Source organism: Pseudopipra pipra, chromosome 3 (genome assembly GCF_036250125.1).
Source record: "Pseudopipra pipra isolate bDixPip1 chromosome 3, bDixPip1.hap1, whole genome shotgun sequence".
NCBI lineage: Eukaryota > Metazoa > Chordata > Aves > Passeriformes > Pipridae > Pseudopipra > Pseudopipra pipra.
The window spans coordinates 91,351,393-91,364,691 of NC_087551.1; the positions used below are offsets into that span (position 1 = coordinate 91,351,393).

Sequence of the window (13,299 nt, forward strand, 5' to 3'; positions counted from 1 at the left end):
GAGCTCTGCACCCTGCCTGTGGGGCCATCACAGTGTTTAGGAGTCGGAGAGGCAGCTTGTAATTCAGCCTTTTCATGGACACGCTGGTGTGCTTGTGGGCACGTGGCTGTGAAACTCTGCCTGCCTGTGTAACTTCTGATCTTTGCATGGACAAGAGGTCTGCAGCCATCTGTAATAAAGCAGTAAGAAGATAAGTTTTCTTGGAAGATCAAGGGCAGGTTGTGATAATCTGACTTTGTTTAGTCTGAAACTGAGAAGACTGAATGGAGACATGATGGCGTGTCCGCAATACGTAAAAGGTGTTTATGCAGAGGCTGGCAAACAAATGTTTTCTGAGGTCAGACTTTAGGGGAAGGGACAACAAAAACCTCAGTTCAGTTAATGGAAGATTTAGTTTGAAGATTAGCAAGCAAAAATGTCCCTCTCAGAGAAGCAAGTAAGTGTAGAGAAGCAAGTAAAAACCTGGAAATATGTGTTTTGTGTGTTACATTTCCTTCCTTTGAATTTTCAAGAATAAAATAAAGAAGCAGCTCTGGTGTTTTATAGCCAAACTCAAACTTCACCGCACGGGGTCAAGTGAGGTGATCTATTCAGTCCTTTTTAGCCATAGAGTTGTACTATTCTGTGACTGCTTTGTAAGGCACAACCCCTCTCTGGTGAAATAATGTTCAACTTTTGAGTCTTCAAACTGATCACTGCCAAGTTCTTTACCAAAGCTTGTGTTTTCATTAATTTAGTGATTTCAATCTGCATCAATTCTACAATTCCACTAAGAATGCCCTCTTTCAGTGGGCTGCCGTGTAAAGTGAAGCTTAGTGATGTTTGCTTTATATTCTTCATTAATCAGTATTTATACATTTGTAAATAAAATATTTTTAAAAGAGGTAAGAATAGATGTCTCAAGTGAGACTTTAAACAGATTATGTCACATTTCTTTTTTTGTTGTTTTTAGTTTTTCTAAAATTTATAAATATCTTCAGTCTCATATACAAACACATCTGAACAAAGTGTACTGCACTGAAAAAAAATCTTGAAGGATTTTGCAGAGGTGCAAAAGAGGGAAGAGAGATGGACATGCTCTGCTTTGAAATTAAAACTGGTACAAAAAGGGTTAATAGGCTAGGAGGATGTGTGGAGTCTCATGGGACCTTGCATGACCTATGCCACATGTGGCATCTTTCCCTTGCATCCACTGAGATGTCTACAGAATGAAGGTTAATTTGGTGAAGTAGATACTAAAGGTGGCTGGACATCTCTCTAACTTTATATTTTAGGACTTTAAATTGTGATGGAGTAGATGCCCATTTTAAGTTAGTACGTACCCATTTCTGCTTGTGAATCTACACAGCATGGGCTGAGATGGATTTGCTGATCCCAATATGCAAATTTATGAACAGATGAACAAGACTGTGCCAGGATTAATACCAGTGAGAGTAGTGCTGTGATAATAATAATGAATAAGTAGAGTGGAACCTCTGGATATACTCTGAGTGGCTGAACCAGGGTTGGTTGGAGAGAATCTTTCAGCCCATTCCTCAAAAAGTTTTGAGATGCATCCAGTTCTGGGCTCCTCAGTACAAGAGAGACATGGAGCTCCTGGAGTAGGTCCAGGCCAGGGCTACAAAGATGATTAGGGGACTTGAGCATCTGTCTTGCAAGGAAAGGCTGAGGGAGTTGGGTCTGTTCAGCCTCAAGAAGAGATGACTGAGAGGTGACCTTATCAATGTATATCAGTACCTGAAGGGTGGGTGTCAAAATGATGGAGCCAGGTTCTTCTTGGTGGTGCCAAGCAATGGGACAAGAGGCAACAGGCAGCAACTAATGCATAGGAAGCTCCACCTGAATAGGAAGAAGAACTTCTTTACTGTCTGGGTGACCATGCACTGGAACAGATTACCTAGGGAGGTTGTGGAGTCTCCCTCACTGGAGATATTCAAGAACCGTCTGGACAAAATCCTGTGCAATGTGCTCTAGGATACCCCTTCTGGAGCAGAAAGGTTGGACCAGATGACGCACTGTGGTCCCATCCAGCCTTACCCATTCTCTGATTCTGTCAATGGAACAATTTTTTTTTCCCCCGTAGGAGGTGCAAAGAAGGATTTTTGACATTTATAAAATTTGGTTCATGTTGTTCTGTACAATAATGGTGTTTCAAATATCACACAACTACTGAAATCCACAAAAGGACTCCTGAATGTGCATGTTTATATGTCCTAGTGTTTGATATATATGTAAGATTATGCATCTGCTTGCACACTTGCTGATTTGGGTTTCAGGAAAATACTGGAATGCATTTCATGAAACCAAATATGGTAAGATAAGAAAAATGTAAGGACAAGATTTAGCAGTGGCTGGATTTTTTTTTTTTTTATGTGAGCAACAGTATATTTACAAGTGTCTTTTTTATGATTAATAGAGTTATCCAGAGACATGGAATAATTGAAGACTGGGGGCAAGATGCAAAATAAAGTATGCGAAAGCAATGGATGAAATGGATGATTGAGTTATCTGGGACAAATATGAAGGTTAATGTGGAGGAAAAAAAGCAAATGATTTCAGCTTTTAGATACAAGAACAGCGTGTTAGGCGGGTGGAACACTGGAAGGGTGTCATGGTTATCATGTTAATAGAGTGTAGAGCATTGGCCGCCTGAGAAAGTGAAGGATGAATCCAAGGATGAATCTTTATTTAGAAAACATCCATTATGCTTTCAGGGTTGTTGAATTCGCTCTGTACAGGAGAGTTGTTTAAATGCAGCTTAGTAAAATCATAAAGGAACTTTATGAAATGGAATGACAGTATCTGTGTCTGCTATTTGTGAGAATTAATATGCAGAAATGAAGTAAAAGAGAAGAATTACTCGTGTTTGTGAAATAAAGACCTATTTACTTTCCATGAACTACAAGAATTGTTTCCTGCAGAGTGGATTATTAGACTGTTGAGCAAAAGAAAAGAGTGAAAATGAGTTATGGACCACTAGGCCTGAGACTGGATTTGCCAGACTTTATTTACAAATGAACAGGCACACAGAAGAGACCTGGCACAAGTTTTCTCCCTGCGCCATCTCACTGCCAACCCTGGCTGCAGGCCTCTGCTGTTCGGCGGGGGGGAGCAAATCGGGGTGTCCTGGGCCATGGGTGTCCAGGGCTGGAGCGTGTGTGCCTGCGTAGAGGTGGGGGAACAGCACCATCTGCAGCCCAGCGCTTGGGCTGACTGCGCTCTGCATCCACCCCTGGAGAGCTGTGACCGGGGGTCACTGCTGCAAGGCTACCCAGTGATTAAATTCTCCCAGAACTTGTGTGCTTGTTTATTTTTAACAGAATGAGTGAAGTTTACGGTGAGATTCAGTGCAAAACATGGATTGTGACCAGGGTGTGTATGTGGACTTTGGTTTTTTCCTAGCAGTAAATTTTGGGTTTAGAGTAAGGAGATTAAAAGCATGAGAGACTCGGGGAGGATGTCAGTGTGCGTGCCAGCCTGCATGGAGCTCTGGCTCCCTGATCTCTTGGAGTGACATCAGGTTGGCCACGAACCACAGCTCAGAGCCTTCCTGTGCCACGCAGAATGTTGGGGTGGAAATTACCCGAGGTTCAGTGGCCCTGCAGCATGTCAAGCAACACTCGTGCTACACATGGGAGAGTCTAAGAAGTCTGTAGAACAAAATAAATACTCTTGAAGATGCTTAAGGAAGCAACTTCCTTGGCAGATCAGTCACATGGGGATATTTTGACAAATCTGATATTTTGACAGTTACACGCTGCATGGATCTTGTTACAGCCTGTTCAGAATTTTAGAGTGTTAATCATAAATCATGCTGCATGTGTTGGCTTAGTAAATTTTTATTTTTTTTACGTAAATGCAACTTTTTATATGAGTTTATTTTTTATTCTTTTCTCATGGCATAGGTTTATTTGTTACCATGCTGTTAGAATTGCCACTGTGATTCCTTAATTTCAAAGGTGAAAGGACTAAAACATACATATTTTCAAAACTTATAGAAAACTCTTTCCTCATGAGTAGCACTTTTAATAAAATTTTTCCTTTTAAAACAAGCTTAAGTATGTTTTTAGAAAGTTAAAACATTAGGGAAACTCATCAGGATGTCAGGATCTCATGCAGTGGCCAAAGCAATTTTTCAGCTATCTGAATGCTGACGGCATTTGCCGAGGAACACTGTAATTATATGAACCCTTAACCATCTGTGTCTATTATCTTGGAGAAAATTGTTTTACTGTAGTTGAAGTGAATGGGACTCCTAAGGGATCTTTTTTTCATGGACATTGAGTGAGATTCTTAAAGAATAAGTTTGAAATTTATTGTGAAACTCGTGGTGGCCTTGTGCCAGCTGTTGTTTGGACATACTGGTGACCTCAGTGGTAATTAAGGCCTGACCCTTTTTTTCTCAAACACCCCCCTTACAGTTCTAACTTTTGAGCCTTTTCCCATTTTCCTTTGGAAAAGCAGTAATGCTTTACATTTGTGCCAGGCATTTGATTAACTTTGCTTCCAGAAATGAGGAGAGCGGTACTTGAAAAGACTTTCCTGGGCAATGTGAGCTGAAAAGGCTCAGTCGGATCCCTAATATTATAATTCTTGATAACATCTGGGAATGACTCTGAATTTATAAAGACTTGACAACTGAACTTCAGTTATTCAAAATAAATGTGGTTTGGATTTAATTCTAATTTTGCTTGTTTTGGGAGTGGTAAGAAAAGGTCTAATTTGGCATGTTCTTATAATGATCAATTCAGCTTATTTATAATATAGATAGGGAGACTCCTGGGGTTTTTAAGAAAAATATTTGATTACTGTAGTCTGCTTTCCTAACCTGTAAAAAATGAATAATTTTGCAAGTGTGTGAGCACTCTGCCTTGTTTCCAAGTTGTGCAGCTTGCCAGGGCCACAGTGGTTGTCTCACCACCGTCAGGGAGTTCCTGGTGGCTTCCAGTCCATGGGCGTTACTTATAGTTGTTCCTGCCCCATCTGATTATATGCTGTCTCCTGCCCCTTTTACCTCAACTTTAGATTCTGCAGCACATTCATGTTTGTTTCTGCTTCTTCCTACACTATTTCAGTTCAGAATCAGTGGTCCTTGCCTATTTTAGTTGCCTGTTTGGAACATGCTGCACCCTAACACAAAAGTCTATGAGATATCTACATGTATGCTGGGTGTGCACCCACTGTATACACAAAATTGTGTGTCTTATTTTCCTGCCATATTTACTTCTGAATAAGAAAAAAGCTGTGTTTTTTGTGTTTTCCTAGAATCATCATAGAATTTGGGTTTGGGTTGGAAGGGACCTGTAAAGGTCATCTGGTCCAATCCCCCCTGCAATGAGCAGGGACGTCTTCAACTAGATCAGGTTGCTCAGAGCCCTATCCAATCTTATCTTGAATGTTTCCAGGGATGGGGCGTCCACTATCTCTCTGGAAAACCTCTTGCAATATTTCAACATCCTCACTGTAAAAAAAGTCTTCCTTATATCTAGTTTAAATCTACGCTCATTTAAAACCATTGCACTTTGTCCTATTGCTACAGTCCCTAATAAAAAATAGGTATGGCAGTGTTAGATAAAGTGACATGTGCATCTGCTATGTGTCCTTGTCAAGACCAAGCTGCTTTTGCTTGCAGAAGCAGAAGGGGCAGTCCTTCTCTTCTACCATATAACCATGAGTGGCCTCTATAGTGTAAAACTGTAGATTTTGTTCTAGTATCAACAAACACAACTAATAATATCAAGAAAAATTGTAAGAAACAGGCTTGCTGTGGAAGATGGCTTCTTTTTTGCTGTGACTCATAGCAAAACCAGAGATCACTAGGTGCAAGTTTGGTTCACTAAGCGTGGGCATCTGGGGCTGTTTGAGATGTGTAAGGGTATTCAGGACAGATACCTGTGAGAGTGTGGCCACACTTATGCAAACCTCAGTCCTTCTGGAGAAGCAGGTGGAGGCCAAGTGGCACGGCCCCTAAACATAAACCAGCCCTACAGATGTGTGACCAGGAAGCTGAATCACGTCTTCCTTCTCTGTCGGTGGGAGCAAGAACCAGGCAGACTGAAGGCAGTGATGACACATGCTGCGATGCCAGCCCCCTGAGGAGGAAGCTGAGCCTGGCAGGCCAGGTACTTTACGGCAGAAGCAGAATGGTACATAAGGGTGGAACTGATAGCAACTTGATTGTAAAAACAGCCGGGTGTGCCAGCTGAACTGTAAGATAAAGCTGTGTGAGTTAGGTGGGGTGTCAGATTGCTAGCTTTTGGAGGTGGTAGCCATGGTCACAGTCTTCATTTGTCAAGTGCCTCACATACTGGAGTCTGGAGGCAAGATTGTGGCTCTGTGACTGCTACAATTTTAAAAGCTGGTTTTTACTGGCAGCACAGAGATTCTCCAGGGCACTGGACTGCAAAGCTTAAGCTTGCTGGAAAAGGATAATATGAAAATATGTTATGCTCATATCAAGGAGAATGGAGCTTTCCTTACCATGAATATAGTATACATGCCAGAAGATGAAGATCAGAAGATGAATCACTTCTGAAACAGTGCCTTACATTCATTCTGTTCCTTTTCAATGATGAAGCCATTTTGCTTCTCTTTAAGTTTTGTCAGATGCCCCTCAGCCACTCAGTGTCTCCCACATCTTCCTTAAAGAATTTCTTCTCATGCCCAAATTATCAAATCTGCCACACTCACATAGGCATATTGCAAAAAGTTGCTTGAGGCAACCTGTAACCTACTTTGCATGTGGACCTTGCAAAATGTAGGGCTGACAATTCTGCGATTTTATTGAAAAACCACAAGAACTGTTACGAAATATCACAACATCAGCAGATCCCCACACATCCATCCAGGGAACCCCATCTGCATCCAGTACTTGTGCTACTATCTGTTCTGAAAAAGGCTAAATATGGCAGTTAAGGAGCAATGAACTAGTTATATTTCTTGTTCGTTTCAAGATCTAAGAATTCATTATATGTGTTGAGAGACAAGAGTTGCCTAAGTGATAGAGAGGGGTGATTTTGCAAGCTTTTCCTTAAGTGGCAGTGTAGGATCTCTTGAGAAGCTCAAGATGCTTCTTTTAGAAATAATCTGCTGCTTTGAGTGAACATGTTTGCTCACATCAGTTGCCCAAATACATAGTTTTAGGTGCACATCTGCTGCTCAGAGTCATGGAAGAAATTCCTTGTTATGTTGTGCTGTACTAGAATGACTGACGTAGTATGTCCTAAATAATTAATCTTCACAGTAAGTGTCAGCCAGTGGCAGAACTAAGACAGACATATAAGGTGTACTGCTGGTTTTCCTGTGTTGACAGCTCTATGCCAGTTTCTTCATAGCCAGTTGTGAGTTCATCTCTGAAGCGTCTGTGATTTCTAGGAAGATAAGCTGGGGAAGATGGTTGTCTCTGTAGTACTTAGGAAACCTCACAGCATAAGAAACAAACAGAAGGTCAACAGATGTGTGCTGTGAGAGACAAAACTAGCAGGATAGCAAGACATCTTGCATCTAATGGAAAATAAAAGCAGACAGACCAGAAATGGTAATATTTTCTCATCCCACAATTCAGATACCTGCATATTGGGCAGCTCCCCTGAGTTGTATGTTGAAAAGAGTGTAGGCGTTGACTTGGTGTTGCACAGACAATTCTTTCAGTGTCTTTCAGATGTACACCCCATTCCTCTGTCCTTAACCTGATGTCCTTCCATCCCTCTGGCCACCAACCTGTACTGTGAATCTGCTCTGGCTTGGGATTCTGCTCTCCAAAGGGAAGTGGAGAGTGATACGTCCTGAGGGACTTAGCAGGCAACCCTCTCACAGGGTTTATCTTAAAAAAGACTTGCCTACTTTTGTCAGGAAGAGCTTAGCACTCAGTTTGGCATAGTTCTTTGAAAGTAAAATTAAAAAGTCACAATTGTTTTGGGTTAAAAATTAAAGACCCTTGTGCTTTTCATCTTTTAAGCATTTATCATGATCAACTTGTTTGTATCAGGGACTTCGGTGATTTACATGGCTTCTCTTTTCTTGCCTTTCACCAGAGATGTAATAGCAGAACACCTGTTTTGTTTCTTCGTTCAGCTTAACAGTACTTCAGTATTACCAGAGAAATTTTCTCTTGGAATTTTTTTTTACACTAATTGTTTGCAGAATTTTTTAAAAAATTCATAACTAAAATTAAAATGATACTGTATGGACATGAGTTTGTAAAGCTAGGTATGTATATATGTAAGAATATTGTGTTGTAACTTGACTGTCCATGCAGAGTCTGTATAAGTGTTTTGGAAAACATCAGTTGTAATTCCTTATGGAACAGTCTTCGAAATGACTTGTTCTGGCTAGTCTTCAGCACAAGCATAAATATGCTGTGATACTACTCTAAATTAAGATCATGGTCTTTATGAAACAGATTTTAGGGTAATTTCATGTTTAAAAATAGGAGTAAGAAAACTTGAGAACACAAAAGCATTTATGAAACTAAGCTTAGGTATGGAGACAGTTATTTATTCAACAGAAATTCCCCTGAAAGTCAGGTAAACAGAGTTCTCCTATAAAGTCAAAGATCTGGCTTGATTCTTGTTGCCCTCATCATACGTATAGAAATGTTGGCAGTCAGTGTCCCATAGATCTCATATTGGAAGTACAGCTCATCTGTGGTATAGGTGATGAAGAAAATTTCTGATGTTGCATTTTATTCTCTCAAAGCTTAGGAAGCTTCGAGTCTGGTGGTTCAATGGGAGCACCTGGAAACTCACATTAAATTATAGCTGGGAAGCCCTCAACCTCTGCCCTATCTGGCAATGTCAAAAATCTCTTCTGAAAAATTAGGTCCTTTTTGTCACGTTCAAAGAGCCGCTGGGTGAAATTGTTAAAAATATTTCATTTAAGCTAATGCTAAGAAACAAGAAGTTGGCCTGTGAACAGACATCTCCCAGCTTTGTTGTGCCTGTCAGAAAAGTTAGGGCTTCTGGCTGTCTCTTGTCATCGTACCTGCTCCCTCACTTGTGGTTGACCTTGCAGAGTCTGCTGGTTATCAGCCCTGCTCAACCATTTATTATGGGACACCACAGGAGGAGATCATTTGGATTGGTGTCTGCTCGTGGTAGGGTGGTGCTGAGTGTAGGAAGCATTAACCTCTGCCACTGGCATGGCAGGTGGGAAGGGCTGTGCATGTCTTTGGCTTCACTAGATCAACCTAATGTCATATTTCTTTGGTATGGTGGATAAGGCGGATGTGTGAGTCGGGAAAACTAAGTACTGGGAAATCTGAGGTGACAATACATGTTATTAATTGGTGGATGGTATGCTTTGATTAGTAATAAGTTTAAGGCCAGAAAGTATGTTACTTTTGTTCTGACTGGAGTGAACATGCATGCTGATGATAAGATATATGTTGTGTGTATTTTTTACAATTCATTGGACCTAGCTATTTTTGTCTTAGTTGTCATTATTTAGGAAGTGGATATCTGATATAATTTAAATTGTCAGATACTGATTTTTTCACTGCTATGTGCATTCATTACCTGTAACTTCATATTATTTTTCTTTTCATTAAAATCATATAAGATGTGATAGAACTGTGTGAGTTCAGATGTAACAGTAAATTTTGCCTATTAAAATTGATTTAGATTTGTAAATTTGTCATGAATGTGAATAAATTTAGAAAGCAATGTTGAGGTATATATGAGGTTTATCTGTATATTAAAAGATGTATGCTAATATGAGTGTGAACTCTCAGGTATAAATGGGGATCTTGTATTTAATTTTTGCATTTTTCTATGCAGGTTCGAAAGCATGTGAATGACCTATATGAAGACCTAAGAGATGGACATAACTTGATCTCACTTTTAGAAGTCCTTTCTGGAGACACCTTGGTAAGCTTTTAGATCAGCATGCAATGATTCCATATTGTTGTTTATGCATTTTCTCTGTTTGTTAACTCCTTGTGTATTGACTGCTGGAGGTTTCTTTGATATTTTCTGTAATCTGTGACCAGATACCAAAGACACAAGTTATATTTCTCTTGGTAAAATATGCTACTGTGAATTCTGTGGGGGAATGCAATCTGTTTCTTCATTTCTTGTGGTCAGAGAGACTTCTTTCTTAGTAGGGTAATGCACTATTTTTTCTGTTCTTTCTTTTTCTTTCCAATTTTTGTTTTAACAAGTATTGGATGCTTAATATCTTTTTGCATTAAAGGGAGTAACTGACAAATAACAAGGATAAAATGTCCCTGAAATTGTCTAACACACTCCTCAGGTGTCATTTCCTTTCTTTGTGAGCATTACTTCCCTTGCTTTGTATTTGTTCTCTTCATTATGTTCTTCTTTTCATGCTCTTCTTTTCATTTGTGGTCTGTCTTGTGTTTTTGCTGTCCTGTCTCCCGTCTGTTATATTCATTAGCCAAGAGAGCGAGATTTTTTGAAGACCTTACGGTTGGTGAGTTCAACAGAAGCATGCGCAAATGAACAGCATGAGGATGTGGAGGATGAGGATAAGGGGGTAGGTGCCGACCCCCATAACTGTACTAATGTAGTGTTTGAAGTGTGGTGTCTGCTAATGCAAATTCGTAGTTTGATGTGCTGCAGTAGTCGGCTGTAGAAAGGACAAAAGAAACTCTGTTGGTAAACCAGGATATGTGTGTTCATGACGGAGGTATGGTAAAGACAAATTTTGATTTAGCCTTTTTGTGAACAGCTGAAATGAAAATGTTCAAGATTTTTTACTTGTTTTCTTTGATTAAACTGTAAAAAACCATGGCGCAAATGTGTACTGGACAATGCTATCTAGATGTTATAAGCTTTTTTAATAATAGATAGGGAATTACCATAATTCTGTTAAACTAAGACTTTTTTTTAAACTTGCAAATAGTATTGTCCATACACAAGTAATTTAGACAAAGACTTGAAGGCTCTTCTTAGTAAAGTCAATAGCAAAATATCTATTTGTCTCAATTAGAAGCACCAGTCTACTGTGCCTGTGGTATACATGACATAATGTTGGATAATATCTTGAAATAAGAAAATTCAGAGGCACAGATCTATTTGTTAAAATTTACCACATGTAATAGTTATTTTTATCAAAGCAGATAGATGAGAAGTTAAGCGACAGCTTTGGGTAGTGGCTACTAAGAATACAGATAGTTTGCAGAGTTTATCTTTCTTGAAATAAATACTGAATTATTGTTTCACCGTATTTTGTCCATCCAGAAGGGAAATATCTACTTAAGAAGTGTAAAACACCAAGTGCTTGTTAGTCCGAGTGAGCTGTTTCATGCCTTTTTAGACCTTGCATCATTGGCATTTGCTAAAGCAACTTGCTGTCATAGGGCCTGAGTGCCTCCCTGGCTCCCGTGCGTTGTGTTGCAGTTGTGATTTCAGTGGAATTTGTGTGCTTTTTTCTGGAGTGTAACATAACTCAAAAGGCTGCACTTTTTTAAAAAAACACATATTTCCCCTCTGAGATGCTATACCTAACTATATAGATGGGGATTTATTGTACCTTCTTTGTTGTGGAAAACCAAGTTCCAGGTCTGCAGTCCTTTGTTCCCTCTGTAGAAGCTACTTGATAACAAGGACTGCAATGCTTGATCCTGAGATATTGGTGTGAAAAACAAGGGGCTAAATAGAAGATTATATAATGGAAATTAAAATTCAGTGTTTCAGTTTTTGCTTCTTATTCAGCTCCATTTTCCCTGTTTCTTTTTGGCAAGCATCTCATACTCCACAGGGGGAAAAAAAAGGCAGTTGAGGAAGGACTGGGCTTATCTGTGTGTTTCGCGGTGATTATCTGAGGAAATACTCATATTCATGGCTGTTCTCTAGCAATTATAGTCTGCTTCAGTTTATTGCTGTGAACGTTTGTGAAAAATCTGAAATAAGGAAGAATAGAAGGATTTGGATATGATGTTGATATTAGTTTAACTGCTTTCCCATGCTGATCTGTGACAGCTAAGTATGCGTTTTCTGTGTGGTTCTTCTTCTTGGTAATTTTACACTAACTGCATGCAGTTTTGCCATTTTTTCCATTAACACACCGCTTGTGCTTATTTTACAGTTTTTTTCTTGATGGTTTTGACTTTGCTTTGGGAAGAGTGATTTGTTAGTTCTTTTCACGCTTTAAAATATTCTACTCAAGTCAAGAGTTTAAACTTACACTCTAAGACTGTATATGTTGTATTATTCTGTTTGGAGGAAGATACTATCTTTATTAGGTGCTTTAAATAAATATGTATAGATATCATAGTGATTATGCAGTCATACCATTAAGTCATGAAGTTGCATACAGAGGTAAGCTTTTCCATCACAGAGTTTATCAGAGCAATGTAAAGGTCCATGACATTACTTACATTTTGCTTTGCTTAGCACACTGTGAATATTTTATAATAATAAATTGCACTTTAGTTTCTGTAGGTAGTAGCCCTCTTGGCCTTAATAGTACTTTACAGGGAATGGTTATCAGCCTGCATGGATCAAAGTTGCAGTTGGGAACCACTGATCTCTCTTGCTATCTACTCTGCTAAAAAACTTCAACTATAGTTAAAAAATAATATTCAAAGCACACTTTCCCACCAAAGGTATTGATTTCATTAAAACTGCAGTGCTTCAAATGTTCTACACGGTATCTTTTAAATCAGACTGTTCTTTTGTCTGATGAGAAAATCTCACAACTATTGTTTTCCAATTTTAGCCCCGAGAAAAAGGTCGGATGCGTTTTCACAGACTCCAGAACGTCCAAATTGCACTGGACTATTTGAAAAAACGCCAGGTATGATGAAAATTTAAGAAAAAAAAAATCATAAAAATTTTGTCACCTATAGCTAATAAATAAAAAATATGTCCTACTTCGTCTTTTATGCATGTTGTGTAAGAGCTGCTTGTGTAGGCTTGGCTTTATGTCATAGATGGATAAGCAAGATGTGGCAAAGGTAACTTTGCACCACCCTTCTCTGAGCAATAACAACACACTCTGTGTGATATGTAGTATTAAAGAGGAGAAAATTATGTGTGAGATCCTAAGGAGTTGCTTATAGTAAATTTAACTGTCTTTCATGCTGCCCAGACACTAGCTGGTTTGCTGGTTCAAAGTCTAATTTATAGTGCAAAATGCAGATTCAAGGAAATTAGAATGTTGTATGGGAATTCCTTATTTTGATTTTATTTGTTTTGGGAAAATCTCAAACCTTGATCCTGATGAAAGCAAAACTGGTCCTGTAGAAAGGCAGCAGAGTTACCTGGACTGTGGAAGATTCAGTCTTAATTTCACCTGTATCTCCTTTAAGCCAGACACTTGAAATCCACACTGCTA

At 39.2% G+C, this 13,299-nt stretch overlaps 1 protein-coding gene across 29 annotated transcripts in view; it reads left to right on the plus strand.

Moving 5' to 3' along the window:
* DST (dystonin) overlaps positions 1-13,299 on the plus strand; it is a 311,288-nt gene that overhangs the window by 102,822 nt on the left and 195,167 nt on the right. For 20 of the 29 annotated variants that reach the window (XM_064650251.1, XM_064650255.1, XM_064650253.1 and 17 more), the window contains 3 exons: positions 9,777-9,866; positions 10,396-10,494; positions 12,682-12,759. In XM_064650251.1, coding sequence (XP_064506321.1) covers positions 9,777-9,866; positions 10,396-10,494; positions 12,682-12,759 — 267 coding nt within the window. The remainder of the gene's footprint in view (positions 1-9,776; positions 9,867-10,395; positions 10,495-12,681; positions 12,760-13,299) is intronic. The other 9 variants (XM_064650274.1, XM_064650266.1, XM_064650271.1 and 6 more) reach the window with 2 other exon arrangements.